Below are 17,407 nucleotides of genomic sequence, written 5' to 3' on the forward strand. Positions count from 1 at the left end.
AATCGGTAATTTCCTTTTCCAACATTTTTTGTGTGTACCCATCACCACACAACCAGTGCCATAAACATAGGGCTCTAAGGGGATAGTTGCTCACAGAATGTCTAAAGATCGTGACATACTCATCATGCTTCAGGGCACACGCATAGTGTGAGACTGATCTTCTGTATACAGTTAACACTTGAACAACCTGGATTTGAACTGTGTGGATCAAACTGTACATGAATTTTTTTCAATAAATATATTTGAAAAATTTTTGGAAATTTGTGACAATTGGAAGAAATTCACAGATGAACCACATAGCTTAGAAATACTGAACAAATTAAGAAAAAATTAGTTATATCATGAACACATAAAATATATGTAGATGTACATATAACATACAAAATATGTGTCAATCAATTGTTCATGTTATTGGTAGGACCTCCGGTCAACAGTAGGCTATTAGTAGTTAGGATTCTGAGGAGTCAAAGTTATACACAGATAATTGACTGTGCAGGGGGTTGGGCTTCTAATCCCCATGTTGTTCAGGCGTCAAGTGTATATGCAACTCTTTATGGTCACAGTAGAGAGGTGCACCTGACTGGGGTGGTTGCTATTCCATAAGTTTGAGGTATACACATAATTCTCTGTGCCATTTTATCTTCCATGTGCATTCCTTAGTCATTCGCTGTAAGAATCCTTTTTTTTTCTCCAGTGATTGGAAATTATTGCTTTTCAGAACATAATATGTTAGGTGATTCCCATGTTTGGGCATCATTGGATAATCTTGCTTTCCTCCGGTAATCTAAGCAGTAAATCTTCAATTCAGCAGACATTTATTGAGCCTCAGCTGTATACCATGAGCCAGAAATACAAAGATGAATAAATGTGTCCCTTGCTTTGGAGAAGCTTGGTTCAGTAACTGTAATATGGTGCTTGATAGAAATATATGTCAAGTGTTATGAAAAGCAAGGCAGGTTCCTCAGAGAAACAAGGCAGAAAAGAGTGTAATAAAATTGAACATAATCATGATCAGCATCATATCAAATACTTTTTATTTTTAACTAAATTAGCTGAAAGTCTCCTAAGATCCATTTTCCCCCAATTCTTAATCTTTCTTTATTCTAGTTTTATTGAGACATAATTGGCATGTTACTTGTGTAACTTATGTCAACTTTGAAACCAGGAAAGGAAGCAGGCAGTGTAATTAGCCTGTGATAATTTTTTTACATTTATTTATTCTTAACTGAAGGATAATTGTTTTACAGTATTGTGTTGGTTTCTGTCAAACATCAACATGACTCAGCCATAGGTATCCATATGTCCCCTCTTTCTTGAACCTCCCTTCCACCTCCCTCCCCACCCCACCTCTCTAGGTTGTTACAGAGCCCTGGTTTAAGTTCCCTGAGTCAGCCTATGATAATTTATTTTGCTAAGAACATGATAGATAAATCTAACATCTTGTACCCTTTTGTCTCCCTAAAATCAGATGCATCAAAAGAACTAGAGGAAGACCTCTCTCTCAGTAGAAGATCAGAAAAAGAGGAAGACACCCCAAAAGAGTGTGAAGATATTTCCTCTTTGGTTGCATTTGAAAATCTCAAGGCAAATGTGACTGATGAGATGTTAATCTTTTTAGTGGAGAATATAAGTGGCCTGACGAATGATAACTTTAAATTGGACATCATACGAGACTTTAATGTGGCTGTAGTTACCTTTCAAACATATACTGGTAAGATCAAATGATGCTCCATTTGTCAGCCTTCTTGCACTACACTTTGGGGTTTGGAACACCTAGCTTATGGAACATCTCTGAAAGCTTCATTCTTTCTAATAGCACATCAGGCTCCTCTGTCCATGGAATTCTCCAGGCAGGAGTTGGTTGCCATTTCATGCTCTAGGGGATTTTCCTGACCCAGGGACCAAACTCGGGTCTCTTGAATTACAGGCAGATTCCTTATCATCTGAACCACCGCGTCAGCCCCTCTAGTAGCTCATAAGTTAATATTAATTTCTTATTTTGAAAGAGAAGCAAATTCATCTTGAAACCAAACTCTGGTATGTTTAATAAACAGACTTTATTGTATGAGTTGTGTGTAGGTGTGCGTGTGTGTGAGAGAGAAACAGACAGAGACTGAGAGAGAAGTGAGACAGAAGTAACACACCCAAATAGAAATCTAAAGTCTCAGGTTATTAGAGATTCTGAGCAGAGGACTCAGTGTTTCCTGTGTGTTGTCTCACTGAGATGAGTAAATATTGATCTGTGTTACTTAACTGGACTTACTGGAGAGTAATAGTAATAGCAGTAAACATTCATATAGTGCTACTGTAAGTCAGGTACTATGCTGAGTTTGTTCCATGTATCAATTTATTTGTTCATTTCAACAACCTTCTGAGGTTATTATTGTCCTTCATTTTACAGTTGGGGAGACAGAGATGCTAGTACCTGGAAGAGCTAGATTTGAACCGAGGCAGCCAATCTCTATAGAGCCTGTTCTCTTATTCTCTTTACCATATATTTCCTTAGTACTTGCATGATTATCACATATGCAGGGATGAGTAAATGCAGTTGCTGCAGAAAGTGCATGCTCTTTAAGGTGTGTGTGGGGAGTCTGGACAGTTTCTGAAATTGGAAGAGCTATCTGCAGAAGACAAGGAAATTTTCCAATTCCAAGCCCTCACTATTCCATGGTCATGGCAGTGGAATGGTTGATCTTAATCAACCAGCACAGGTTCAATTTATGATTATTTCTTATAAAGGTAAAACTAAGTCGACTTGCTTTTGTTCGCTGAGCAAAAATCTTGCATACCTACTAGGTGTGAGGTACTAGTCTAGGGGCTGTAGGTACAAAGGTGAATGATTCTTGCTTACGGCTCTTGAGGAACTCATATGGGGCAGGAAGAAACCCATTCATAAGTCAGTAATGAAGATGCAGGAGGAAAAGCTGCTTTTCTCAGCTGTGAACAGCAGGCTGTGGGGAATGGGAGGAAAGGGGACCCAACACGGTGACTTGGTCTTCTTTGATGTCTATACTGCAGAAGTAACAGGCTATCAGATCTCAGATATGCTGTGTTATTTATACACCCTACTAGTCCCTCTGCCTGAAACGTTTCCTCCCCTTACGTGCTCAGTTGCTCAGTCATGTCCCACTCTTTGCAAACTCATGGACTGTAGCCCATCAGGCTCCTCTGTCCATGGGATTATCCTGGCAAGAATACTGGAGTGGGTCCAGGAGATCTTCCCAACCCAGGGATTGAACCCCAGTCTCCTGCACTGGCAGGCAGATTCTTTACCACTGAGCCACCTGAAAAGCCCCTTCCTTCCCTCATCTCCCTGATAAAGTCTTCTTTGTCCTTCAAAACTCAGATCAGTGACTGCTTACTCTGAGAACCCTTGTCTGATTCCCAGTCTTAGTTTTCCCACCTCATTTGATCCCCAAATAGGCCATTTGTTTGCTTTCAAGACTTCTTCCCTCTTAGATGGTGAGCTTTCAAGGACATGTTACATTCATCCCTGTATCCCCAGATCCTAGCATGGTATCTTGTACATCACGGACTCACTATCAATATTTATTAATTTGAAAGAGATAATTGGACTGAGTCCAGAAGGAGGAACAGGAGCAGGATAAAAACATTGGAGAAGGGCATTTTAGGCGCAGCGAATTATATATACAACGGCAAGAGAGAATGGAGTTTTTGAAAGAATGACTGGGTTGTGTGTCAATATGGAAAATAAAATAAATGGAGGTAATAAACAGAGGTGATGTTTAGAAATTAGTTTGGGGTTAGATAGCCAAGTGACTTAGCAGCAGCAGCAGCCAAGGGCATTGTATGCCTCACTAAGGAGCTTAAACTCATGCCTGCAAGTGATGGGGAGCCATTTCAGGACTTGAGGAAAGAGTGAAATAAGATTTGTGTTGTAGAGATGCATTCAGGTAGTGATGTCAAGGAGGTGGAGAGAGCTGTGACTAAAGGCAGGGACATGCTTGTCAGCAATACCGGTAAGACATTCCTGTTTGCACTATTTTTCAGAAGCTTCCATGGAATCTATAGGCATATAGATTCTCCTGTGGGGATTAAAATCTTGCATTTAAAAATTGAGTGCTTAGCCTGCTTCCTTTTTCTCAATTAATATTCAATTTCTTCTATACAATATGAAGATATAATTTTTTGATTGATTTATTGATTATGGTTTGTAGATGCCTTGAAATTTGTCGGTGAATGTCCCAAGCACAATTCAGTGAAAAGACTTCAGCTTTCTGCAAGACTTCTGGAAGTGACAAAAACAATTCGAGTTGAAAACCTGCCACCTGGTGTTCATGACCATGATTTAAAATGTTTATTTGAAAATCCTCATAATGGAGGGGGAAGAGTTGCCAGCATCGAATATTTCCCTGAGGAGAGTTCAGCACTGATTGAATTTTTTGACAGAAAAGGTAATATCTATTAATCTTAATTTTGTAAACCATACCTGGCATAACTGAAAATATTGTAGTAGATCTTAACAGTTAAAAGTTTTATTTTTTCTCGGAAATCCAAGTAGTAATCCTGTACATCCGATACTTGGTGAAACCAGTGATTCAAAATTTGGAGAAGCAATATCAAGTTTTTGAAAGATATAAGGAGATTCTCTCATGAGTCTCTACTTACGATAGACTGAAAAATATATAAAAATATATAATTCTTAGAGTCTTTGAGATATTGTTTTTAAAGAGGTGATCTATGTTTTAGCTGTACATTTGATAGAAATTCTCAAGTTAATTTCAACAAGTAAAGATATACTCAGAAACACATACAGTTTCTATAAAGTATCTTTACTTCCCTTTTCACCTGTCAGTGTCATCATTCAGAAATTAACAGTGGTGGTATCACATGCTCAGTGGATGCCTGTAGGATCGTTCTTTGTGGCAATTCTGAAAACCTCATTCCGCTGAACCTTCGGGAAGCACTTCTGAGGGTTTCTTAGACATAGATTGCCAGTTCTCTAAGGCATGTGCAAAGTCAGCTAGGAGATTTTGCTGATGTTCAGAGATCAAGGCTGAGGAGTAGGAATTAGGGAGCCAGACTTTTTAGGGGAAGAAAGGATGTTATGCTTGGGATTAACAGAGGGAGCATGAAACAGAATCACGTGGAATGCCACTTCAGTTCAGTTCAGTCGCTCAGTTGTGTCCGACTCTTTGCGACCCCATGAACCGCAGCACGCCAGGACCCCTGTCCATCGCCAACTCCCGGAGTTCACCCAAACCCATGTCCATCGAGTCGGTGATGCCATCCAACCATCTCATCCTTGTCGTCCCGTTCTACTCCTGCCCTCAATCTTTCCCAGCATCAGGATCTTTTCCAATGAGTCAGCTCTTCGCATCAGCTGGCCAAAGTATTGGAGTTTCAGTCTCAACATCAGTCCTTCCAATGAACACCCAGGACTGATCTTTAGGATGGAATGGTTGGATTTCCTTGCAGTCCAAGGGACTCTCAAGAGTCTTCTCCAACACCACAGTTCAAAAGCATCAATTCTTTGGCACTCAGCTTTCTTTATAGTCCAACTCTCACATCCATACATGACTACTGGAAAAACCATAGCCTTGACTAGATGGACCTTTGTTGGCAAAGTAATGTCTCTGCTTTTGAATATGCTGTCTAGGTTGGTCATAACTTTCCTTCCAAGGAGTAAGCGTCTTTTAATTTCATGCTGCAATCACCATCTGCAGTGATTTTGGAGCCCAGAAAAATAAAGTCTGACACTGTTTACACTGTTTCCCCATCTATCTGCCATGAAGTGATGAGACCGGATGCCATGATCTTAGTTTTCTGAATGTTGAGCTTTAAGCCAACTTTTCACTCTCCTCTTTCACTTTCATCAAGAGGCTCTTTAGTTCTTCTTCACTTTCTGCCATAAGGGTGGTGTCATCTGCATATCTGAGGTTATTGATATTTCTCCCAGCAGTCTTGATTCCAGCTTGTGCTTCTTCCACCCCAGCGTTTCTCATGATGTACTCTGCATAGAATTTAAATAAGCAGGGTGACAATATACAGCCTTGATGTACTCCTTTTCCTGTTTGGAACCAGTCTGTTGTTCCATGTCCAGTTCTAATTGTTGCTTCCTGACCTGCATACAGGTTTCTCAAGAGGCAGATTAGGTGGTCTGGTATTCCCATCTCTTTCAGAATTTTCCACTTAAACTGTTTCATGGCGGGTACTTGGTGGAAACTCCTTTTAGCTTTTATGTGTTGGGAAATTGCAGTGAAGGTATGGTTTGGATTAAAATGGAGTGGAAGAGCTAGTGTTCCTTGGGCAAAGGGACAAAAGACGAGCTTCTGTTGCCTGTGCTTTAAATCTCTCTCAGTCTGGCCTTGGGCCCAGGGAGAAAGCTACATAAAGCTATTACTCTACAAGTTAACTTCATGTAAGCTGGGAGTTGACAGCTATGAAGCTTTCAAGCATCTTGAGGGCATCTTGCGTGTATCCTCAGAATGTCTATGCTACATATGTATGTATAATATTGGGAACTGTTTTATTCAGGTTTATTTTATGCTAGACCACATCTGTATTCTTGCCTGGAGAATCCCAGGGATGGAGGAGCCTGGTGGGCTGCCGTCTATGGGGTCGCACAGAGTCGGACACGACTGAAGTGACTTAGCAGCGGTAGCAGCATCAGACCACATCTGAGGGGCACTCTCAAAGGTTACTCTTTGCCCTGACCTCTTTGCAACATCTGACTATGTTGACCACACCTCCTGTTCAAAACTCACTCATTTCCCATTTTCTGTGCCTGAGATATACTGATTTTCCCTTTCTCTGGCTGTGCCTTCTTATGATTATGACTTATGTTTGCATAGCTCTACAGGGTGCTACCAAGTGCATTCATAGACACTGCTAATGGGCACTGCTATTAGATTACTGTGATCTGAGAATACTGAGGCACAGGAAGGTCAAATAACTTGACCAAGGTTACATAGCTAGTAAGTAACAGAGCCAGATTTGAATCTGAGTCTGGCACGGTAGATGGAGAAACAATGGAAACAGAAACAGACTCTATTTTCCTGGGCTCCAAATCACTACAGATGGTGACTGCAGCCATGAAATTAAAAGACATTTGCTCCTTGGAAGAAAAGCTATGACAAACCTAGACATCATATTAAAAAGCAGAGACATTACTTTGCCCACAAAGGTCCGTCTAGTCAAAGCTATGGTTTTTCCAGTAGTCACATATGGATGTGAGAGTTGGACCATAAAGAAGGCTGAGTGCCGAAGAATTGATGCTTTTGAACTGTGGTGTTGGAGAAGACTCTTGAGAGTCCCTTGGACTGCAAGGAGATCAAACTCGTTAATCCTAATCAGTCCTGATTATTCATTGGAAGGACTGTTGCTGAAGCTCCAATACTTTAGCCACCTGATGGGAAGAACTGACTCATTGGAAAAGATCCTGATGCTGGGAAGGATTGCAGGCAGGAGGAGAAGGTGATGACAGAGAATGAGATGGTTGGATGGCATCACCAACTCGATGGACATGAGTTTGAGCATGCCCTGAGAGTTGGTGATGGACAGGGAAGCCTGGCCTGCTGCAGTCTACGGGGTTACAAAGAATTGGACACAACTGAGCGACTGAACTGAGCTGAACTGTACTGGCACCATAATCTGTGCTAACTTCTCCACTTTGCCCCAGTCGCCTCTGCATCTGGAACATCAGTTTTTCTTGGAGGATATTTTATCATTTACAAAGAGTTAATAATGAGACAAAGTGTAGATAAAGCTGGATTTAAAATTATGTTATTATTTATCTAAAATTATTTTGTTCAGCTTCACAGAATTCAATTCTCAAAACCTTAAGGAAGACACTCTTTAAAAAAATATTTTTTTTAATTGAAGGATAATTGCTTTACAGTATCATATACTCTACCAAGCATCAACATGAATCAGCCATAGGCTTACTTATGTTCCCTCCCACCTCCCTCCCCATCCCACACCTCTAGGTTGTCACTGAGCCCTGGTTTGAGTTCCCTGAGTCATACAGCAAATTCCAATTGGCTATCTATCTTACATGTGGTGATGTATGTTTCCATATTACTCTCTCCATATATCTCACCCTGTCAGGAAGGGCACTTTTACTGAATGCTTGTTGTACATGAGATCTTTTGCTGTGTTTTCTGTAATAGTATCTTGCTGAATCCTCATAAGAATCTGTGGTTATATAGTTACTTTTTTTTTTTTTTAAACAGAGGAGGAAAACAGTATAGCGATCTTAAGGCACATAAAGGTGACATCTTTGATGGTTCTTGGGCCAGACAGACCTGACTTCAAATGCCTGGCTTTGGTGCTTAGTAGCTTTGTGATCTTGGGAAAGTTACTTTAACCCACAAAAGTGTCTGTTTTCCATCTATAATATAGGGCTCCCATTACTACTTACCTCAGAGGAATGTTGTGAGCATCAGATTAAATTGTATCTGTGCAGTGCTTGGCATGGGGGTACTCACTGGTACTCAGAGCCTGTTGCAGGCCATGGTGGGAAGTTGAAGCCATGTATCTGAGCCTGCAAAGGTCATGTTCTTTTCATTAGGTCTGCCTTCAGGCTTAGGAGCCAATTGTGCACAAGGTGAAGTTATTTTTGACGTCTTTTCACAAGATATTGCTTTAATCCAAGTTGCTACTGGAGTTCATTCTAATTCCCTTCCTGCTTAGACCCCTTGTACCTGTCTAACAACTAAACACAAAGTGAGGAGGGGCATGGGGGAGAAGAGTACCTCTACACACACACACATCCCCCAATAGATGTCCCAGTAAATGTGACAGGAAGGGCATTAGAGCAGGGACAAGGGAGATGCAAGACTTACTGAATCAGAGTCTCTGGGGCTGGGTTGTCGGATGACCATGAGGATGACCTTGGTTTGGAAGAGGGGCAAGAGTATGGGCTTTGGGGTTAAGACACTGGCTTGAATCTTAGCTCAAATATTTACAGTCTGCGTGTGTGCTCAGTCATGTCCGACTCTTTGTGATCCCATGGACTGTAGCACACCAGACTCCTCTATCCATGGGATTCTCCAGGCAAGAATACTGGAGCAGGTTGTCATTTCATACTCCAGGGAATCTTCCTGATTCAGGGATCAACCCTGCATCTCTTGAGTCTCCTACATCGGCAGGCTGATTCTTCACACTGCACCACCTGGAAGCCCCATTTTCAGCCTATGTGACCCTATTAGAGTTACCTAACATCTCCTAGCTTCAGTTTTATCATTTGTAAATAAGGATGACAACAATAGTGTCTCTACTTCAAAACGTTGTTGTGAGGGTTATATACATATAGAATATTGTCTGACACATAGTAAATTATGATAATTATTATTATGCACCACCTCTTAGAAGTATTAATGGAATCTAAATCATATATGAAATCTAAATTTCTGCAACTGTACAGGAAGAAATTATAGAAAGAAAGAAATAACATGATTCCTAGATGAGCTTTGCTTTAAGAACAAAAACATTCTTCACACTGGAGCAAACACCCTCCTCATGCTTGTGACCAAACTCCTCTCTCTTTCTTAACCTGGCGGTGATCATATATATTAGTGTTATCATAGAATTTACTTAACAGAATAGAATTTACCTAACAGAATTTCAGCATAGAGTGCTCTTGGCTGGAAAGTAGTTATTTCATGACACAAGGAATACCTGTGTAGTATTAATACGTATCAATGTATATTTGAGCACTCTGGGAGTAGTGTTGCTTTTTAAAAGCCTGTTGTCACATCAAAGTTCTTACAAACATTAGGATTTTTTTTCTCCAGAATAGGAAAATTTGTTTGCTTGTTTTTGCTTCTGAAACATTATACTGAGTTTATTTTATTTCTTTCCTTTAAGTGATGGACGCCATCATGACCAAGAAACTTGACCTCAATAATATGCCACTCTCTGTGTTCCCATACTATCCTTCTTTGGGCACAGCCTTGTATGGGGAGGAGAAACCTCTGATCAAGCTTCCGGCATCATTCAGAGAACCACTGGATCTTTCCTTATGGAAATTCTTGCAGAAAAAGAATCATCTGACTGAGGAGATACGTGATAAAATGAGATATTGTCACTGTGAGTTGACATGGTGCCAGCTCAGCAATGAAGTGATCATCAGACCTGCAGCCACATTAGTCAATCAAGGAAGACTAAGAGTCAAGACTTGGCGGAAAGATGCTTCCACACTTTTCTCTGACATCAGGTCTGAATATACAGTGACCTCATTTAAAGTGGATCCAACAGTGTGGGACACCATTAAAGACAGTTTAGAAGATGATAGAATTTTGATTGAATTTGATGCACTTGCAAGCATTGTAACCTTAGTGGGGGAGTCAGAGGATGTACAAAACATTGAGCCACAGATCAAGGACTTAATAGAAAGCACCATTCAAAATATTAAAAGAGAAGAGCAAAGTCTGAAACAAAAACTGGCCATTAATTCAAGCAAGTATTCACTTCTTTTGCACAGTGGCATACAAGAGCAGCTCCACACGGAGTGCCCAGATGTGGAAATTTATTATGATGAAGCCTCTCAACACATGTGCTTCAAAGGACTCCCTGCAGAAGTGTATAAAGTAAAGTGTGAAATCCAGGAAAAGGTATACACCATGGCTCAGAGAAACATTTCTGTTCACCCTGAGGTTTTCCAGTTTCTGCAACAGGTTGACTGTGCAGAATTCTCTAAGTCTCTCTTTACAGCACAGAACATTCTTGCAGTTTACGAGCTAGAGGGCACAACCGTCCTTTTAACTGGCTTCTCTTCTGAAGTCCTATCAGAAGCTGAAAAGCAAATGCAGAGCGCCTTAATTTGTAATTGCATTGATATTGAGGACAGGGAACTCCTTAATGGCAAGAATTGGAAAGGGCTCACTGGAAATTTGTGTAAGAAACACAATTCCTCCTCAAAGACTGTAGTAATCCAGGAGGTAACTTCAGGAACTGCAGCCCAGGTCATCATTGCAGGCTGTGAAAGAGAAGTACGTAAAATCTACGGCTTGCTTTCTGACTTCGTGGAAAAGCACTCAAAAATAGAGAGATGGACTGGAGTAAAGAGTTCCTTAATTGTTGATTATTTAAAAGCAGAAAAGCAAATCTGGTCAAATATAAGGGGGATGAATGTTCAGGTAAATTTTAATCCTGAGAACAAGCAAAAAAGCATTTCACTAATTGGCCCAAAGGCCAAAGTCCTGGAGGGAATGGAAATTGTCAGACAAGCCTTGGATTCGGTGTGTGTTAAAAGCGTCCATACTGATAAACCAGGAGCTGGTCAGTTCTTCCAGGATAAAGCACGGTATTATAAAAGTGAGGTCAGAAGATTATTTGGTTGTTTTATTGAACTGAAGAAAGATGAAGAAAAGGAGGGACGCGGCACTGGTGGGCAGAGGTGCTTTTTTCGGACAGATTTAGCTCCTGGAGTCTCGCTAATTGTGCAGCAAGGCGACTTGACGCACTTTCCCGTCCAGGTGGTGGTGAATGCGGCCAATGAGGAACTCAAGCTCAGGGGGGCATTGGCTGCTGCTCTTCTAAGAGCGGCTGGCCCTGAGCTTCAAGAAGACTGTGACCAGATATTGAAGAAAAGGGGCAAGCTCTCACCTCCCTATGCCGTCATCTCGAAAGCAGGAAAGCTCCCATACCAACATGTGATCCACGCAGTGGGGCCCCAGTGGAAGAGTGATGAGGCCCAGAAATGTGTGTTGCAGCTAAAGAATGCTGTGAAAGAAAGTCTCAATTTGGCTGTAAAACACAAGTACCAATCCATAGCCATCCCTGCTATTAGTTCCAGAACCTTAAGCTTTCCTCTATCCCAGTGTGTGGAGGCCATTGTTTTGGCGATCAAGGAATGGTTCCAGTGTAAAAAGGATGGATGCACCTTGAAAGAGATTTACCTTGTGGATATAGCTGAGAAGACTGTTGAGGCCTTTGCTGAAAGTGCCAAAAGTGTATTTAAAGACACCCTGCCTGATGTTGCTTCCCTGCCCAGTTTACCAGCAGCAGCCCAGCCCGACTTGAGAAAAGATCATGGAAATGGATCAAGTCTGTTGACCCCAGAAGGCCTGAGGATCCACCTGGTGAAAGAAGATGTGCAGAATGCTACAGTGAGTGCCCCTGTTTTCAGAATAACCCCCAGGGTGCTGGGAACTCCAGTTAGCCTACTGCCAAATGGAGATTAGGATCAAGGGGAGAATCCCATGTCCTCCATCTTTGCCTTGAAATAGGTTTCCTTAGAAAACTGGGCTACTTCACCAAGGTGCTCACTAATTGAGACTGGTCAATTATTTGTGAGAACTGATAATGTACTCAGATCACTAGTTTCCAGCAAATGTGAAAATCCACAATAATAGCTAATGTTTACGTGACTCTATATACTTTTTCAGTGCTTTTACACCTGTCATACTTTGGCAAATCTAAGATTAATTTCCTGTCAAATTCTTTGATAGCAGATACAGAAAAATTAGAGCATAAGATGGGGACAGAAGACAGCAGTCTGGAGTGTACTGAGTCTGAGGGGCTCTCAACTCCCAACGTCAGTAAGAAAATATGGGGAGGAAGGTAGAAAGTGGATCTGGGGAAGGTCTGGGTATTATGTGGGGCTGGTTCTTGTAGATCTGTCAGGGAGTGATGTGTTTTTAAAAACTGTATTTAGCAACTTTTTCAACACAGGCTGTAACATCCAAGCAGTGCTGGAAGGTCCCCTGCTGTGCTTCCCCAAATGGGGAGTTGTGAGCCGTCTTGGGGCAGAGATTCTTAGGGAAGGCTATTTGCATACTTTATTTGGAGAAAAATTTATTCACAACCTTTGCCCACTTAAATTATCTTTTTATTACTGAAATTTAAGAGTGCTTTGTATATTCTGTATATAGGTCCTTTAACAGATATACGATTTGCAAATATCTTCTCCCATCTTGTGGGTTCATCCTCTTTTTTTGTTCAAGTTGTTATTTTGTTTAAAATATTTTTCATTTTAGCTTAAAATATGGAAAGAGGTTGTAAAAATTTTGATTTTTACTTAGCGTAAATCATAATTACAAGAGTAATAGCTAACACTGCCTGTGTCCTATGTGCCAGGCACTCTCCCAAGTGCTTGGCGTTCATTTTCTCATTCATTGCTATGAGGCAGATTCCAGGATTATTATTCTCATTTCATAGATGAAGGAATGAGATTTAGAGGGGTTAAGTATTTTGCCCAAGTCTCACAGCAAGCAAATGATAGACCTAGGATTGGAATGTACATTGCTGTATTTCAAAATATAGAAGTAGTTTTGTTTCTCATTGAAAAAACCAAGCAAATAAACAGAAATCTCTTTCAGCCAGGGGTCGGTAACTGGAATGAGTTCCGATGCTCATTCACCTTGGACACTGAGTAGTAAGACATTCCTTCCATGCCTTCCACTCCCATAGGTGTGTGGCTTCTGCTGCCACAGATCTGCTTTGCATCACTTCTCGGTGACCCTTGTTGGGTAACTTTGACAACCACTTGGTTCCATTCCCTCTCCCGTCTTCTCTTGGTGTCTTAGTCAAGCCTGATTAATCTGCTCATATTAACTGTCCTGCTGGAAAAGATCCCATGGCTCTTCACTGATGCCTGGAAGCCCAGTTGACTTGGGACTCAAGGCCCTGCAGTCTACCTGCTGTGTAGTATTCCTAGCCTGGCTGCTACCATTTTGCTGTGAAAGCTCTCTAGCAGGTCAAACTAATCTGCTTGCTGCTCACAACCTACCCTGCTTCTGCCCATGCTGTTGCCCCTCCTGAAGGAATTCCCCATCTCTCTCTGCCTGCAGCAACTGTTCCCATTTCTCAGACACCGTGTCACTCATACTGTCTTCACTGACCTCTGAAGGCGCTTCCTCTGGACTCCTTTGGTGAGTCCCTACCATTTATGTGTTGCTTTTTGACAGCTACTTTTTGTCCTAGAGTGTTATTTAAATAAGTATCTCTCTTTTGAGGTGGTATTTTAATCTCTGAAAACTTAATCATCTTAGTTGTCTCCCACCGTGCCAAGCCCAGGGGCTTAAATATAGCAATCCTGGATGAATGCTTTTTCTTAGAATTTGAAACAAATTGTTGGTTTTGTTTTTAAGACCCATGTTGTTGTCAACTCCATTTCCTCGGATCTTGAGCTTGATAGAGGGCCCCTTTCCAAGGCCTTCTTGGAAAAAGCAGGACAAAAGCTCCAGGAGGAATTGAAGACAGCTGGACAAGGGGTTGTTGTTGATGTGGGCACTGTTCTCCGAACCAGCGGCTGCAATCTGCACTGCCAGCATGTGCTTCACGTGGTGGCTCCGAACTGGAGAAATGACAGACCGTCATCACAGAAGGTGGGACCTGGTTTTCAATTCTCCAGAAAATTGGGTAGCTCTTTGAACTCTCAATGTAAAGTAGACTGGACTCTGCCTGTCTCTGTTCTGTAATAACATCACATTCTCAGAGCCATTTCTTTGAGCTATAGCTGACTTCTCCCAAGGACTAGTTAATAATATAAATTTACTGTGGTTCTCAACCATTGCTGGGACTCAGGGAAGGGTTGCTGAAGATACTCTTTAGTGAGGAAGGCAAGGTGAAGGCATGAAGAATGGAAGAGAATGAAGGGTCAGAACAGTAACTGCTTTGCTTCTTTCCATCATTGCTGAATGCATTTGAATCTTTTTGGAGGGTCTCACATGTTCTTCCTTCCTTTTCCTCGTTTACTCCTCTATTTTTCCTTCCCCCTTCTCACTGCCCTTAACCTGCCTTTTGTTGAAAGCAAAAAGGAGTAAGCAGAGATCCCATAGTAGCTAAATTCTTGTTCTTTTTGTTTGAACTCTAATTTCTAGGCAAAAATGTATAAGAATGTGCTTTGTTCTTTTCAGATCATGGAAAACATAATCAGAGAATGTTTGGAGATCACTGAGAGTTTGTCCTTAAACTCAATTGCATTTCCAGCAATAGGAACAGGAAATCTGGGGTTTCCTAAAAACGTTTTTGCTGAATTAATCATCTCAGAAGTATTCACATTCAGTAGAAAGAATCAACCCAGAACTTTACAAGAGGTTTGGTTTCTGTTGCATCCAAGTGATCATGAAACTATTCAGGTATGGTCTTGCTCATTGCTGGTTATTCTGTCAACTGAGCCCTAACATTTTCAAGTGTCTTCTTGGTTTGATAGGTTGTTTCTTTCATGTATTTTCACACAAGAAAGTAAAAGAGTAGTGTGGACTAGTTGTAGTATGGCAAATTTCAAGCAAATGTATGCATATAGAAAAAATTTGACTTATTAAGAAAAATTTGAAACATATACAAAAATAGACAAAATATTTGGCTTCCCTTGTAGCTCAGTTGGTAAAGAATCTGCCTGCAATGCAGGAGACCTGGGTTCGATTCCTGGGTCAGGAAGATCCTCTGGAGAAGGAAATGGCAGCCCACTCCAGTATTCTTGCCTGGAAAATCCCATGGACAGAAGAGCCTGGCAGGCCACAGTCTGTGAGGTTGCAAGAGTCAGACATGACTTAGCGATTAAATTACTACTACTACTAGGCAAAGTAGTATAATGAAATCCCTTTATCCATATTCATCTTCATAATTAACAACTTATGGCCAGTATGTTTCATCTCTATCTCCATTTATTTCCTTTCCTTCCATATTATTTTTGAAGCGGATCCCATATATACGTTTTACCCATAATTGATTCAGTATTTGTTTTAGACATTAGGATTCTTTTTAAAAGTAACCTAACTACAATACTATTTCACACCTAAAAGAAATTGGCAATCATTCCTTTATTTCATCAATTATCAAGTCAATGTTCATATTTCCAACTATTTCATAAATATTTTATTTTGTTTTTATAGCTTGTTTGTTTGAATCAGAATTCAAATAAGGCCCCAGTATTGCAATGGAGTTGACATATCCCTTAAACCTCTTTAATCTATAGAATTTCCTTCCATATTAACATAGAAATTTTAATACATAATATAAAAGTACTGTGTGGTCCTACAAATAGGAGAATGTCAAAATAATATACAACTGAAGGACTCAGCACATCCCCATAGGAGTAAGATGGTTGGGACCAGAAATACCAGAACCATCTTTGGTCATAGAGAGTTCATCAACCAGCTCACATTTGCTGAATGTCAGCTGTGAGTAAGCTGCTGGAATCAGCATTACGGGAGAACAAGAAGCATTTAATAAGAGGCCATTATTCTTGCCCTCCAAGTCCTTAGAGTCCAGGAGAGTAGATGATATTAAATGTTTGAAAAGTTCCATAATAGTGCAAGAAATAACAGATTAAGGCTAGCTATCTAAGAGATGTCCATATATCATTGGACCAACTGAATTTTTAGGTCATACTTTTTTTTTCCCTCTCTCTAGCTACTACCTTTAAATACTCTGGAAGCAAGCAAATCTAAATTCTAATCAGACAGCTAAACCCCCTGAGCAGTATATGTGGTCCATTTAGTTGGCCCACGTAACTACAGTCATTTCTAGTCAATAAATGCTTTTTGAACAGTCTCCCTATGACTTGCATTGCACAAAGTGGTATGGATTACACAATGGGTATGTAGCATGTACTCTCCCTCCTACAAATCATAATTACTTGGGGAGCTAAGATTTGTACACATAAAATGAACTAGAGAGATGAAATGCTGAGTTTTTGAATGAATGGCCAGGTTCATTGAAGGAAGTGAGTCCTATGACATGGATCTGAACCCTCAAAACTCACTATTTCTATGCAGTCTCAGCCCTTCATTATCTTTCCTAAAGAATAAAATTCTTCAAGTATTTGATAAAGGGGTTAGCCTAGACAGACACTGTTATTGCCATTGGAAATAGTATTGCTTTTCCATACATGGCTGTGACACTTTTTCTCTTAAGACTTGTAAAGAGAGTTAAGCTTTGGTTTTATTTGCCCCCAAATAAGCAAAACTTATTGAAATATTTATAGGTGGAGACTATAACAGAGGTTGCAAACAGAAGCCTGCGGTCTGAATGGAGCCTCTAGATATGCTTTATTTGGGCTGTTTTTTTTAAACAATTTGACTCTGTTGCTGGCATTTAAGAATCAAACATGTCATATTAAGCTCCAGATGTCCACTGTGACCTAAAAATTCAAGAATTCTGGCACATTGGACATGGATACGAGCCTGAACAATTTGCTGTGGTTGAATGGCAGCTACTCTCTAGTTCCCCAGAGTCAAACCAGTCCACCTTCCCCCTGTCCACATTTACTCCTGTAGCTTACCTGCCTGGTGCTTGTAGTAGTCTTTAAGCCTGAGACCTTGGCTCTATAGTCACTTCTGTCTGGTCCTCTTCCCATTATTGTATAAGCCTTTTAGTCAAGATGTTACTTGTTCATTTCCAACAAAATTTCATGTTGCTTGTAATAAGGAGGAAGAAAGTGATGATATTGGTGTGTCACTACCAGGCAAAGAAATGGAATTCCGGCCTCTAACTC

The 17,407-nt window shown here is 40.7% G+C and overlaps 1 protein-coding gene across 4 annotated transcripts in view; it reads left to right on the forward strand.

Annotated features, from left to right (window-relative positions):
• Window positions 1-17,407, forward strand: part of PARP14 (poly(ADP-ribose) polymerase family member 14) — a 58,536-nt gene that overhangs the window by 8,576 nt on the left and 32,553 nt on the right. For all 4 annotated transcript variants that reach the window (XR_009734558.1, XM_061406502.1, XM_061406380.1 and 1 more), the window contains exons 4-8: window positions 1,469-1,711; window positions 4,179-4,415; window positions 9,832-12,074; window positions 14,058-14,294; window positions 14,826-15,047. Coding sequence is in view for 3 of the 4 variants with exons in the window: in XM_061406502.1 (XP_061262486.1) it covers window positions 1,469-1,711; window positions 4,179-4,415; window positions 9,832-12,074; window positions 14,058-14,294; window positions 14,826-15,047 (3,182 nt within the window). In the remaining variant the exon portion in view is untranslated. The remainder of the gene's footprint in view (window positions 1-1,468; window positions 1,712-4,178; window positions 4,416-9,831; window positions 12,075-14,057; window positions 14,295-14,825; window positions 15,048-17,407) is intronic.

Source organism: Bos javanicus, chromosome 1 (assembly GCF_032452875.1).
Source record: "Bos javanicus breed banteng chromosome 1, ARS-OSU_banteng_1.0, whole genome shotgun sequence".
In the NCBI taxonomy this organism is placed as follows: domain Eukaryota; kingdom Metazoa; phylum Chordata; class Mammalia; order Artiodactyla; family Bovidae; genus Bos; species Bos javanicus.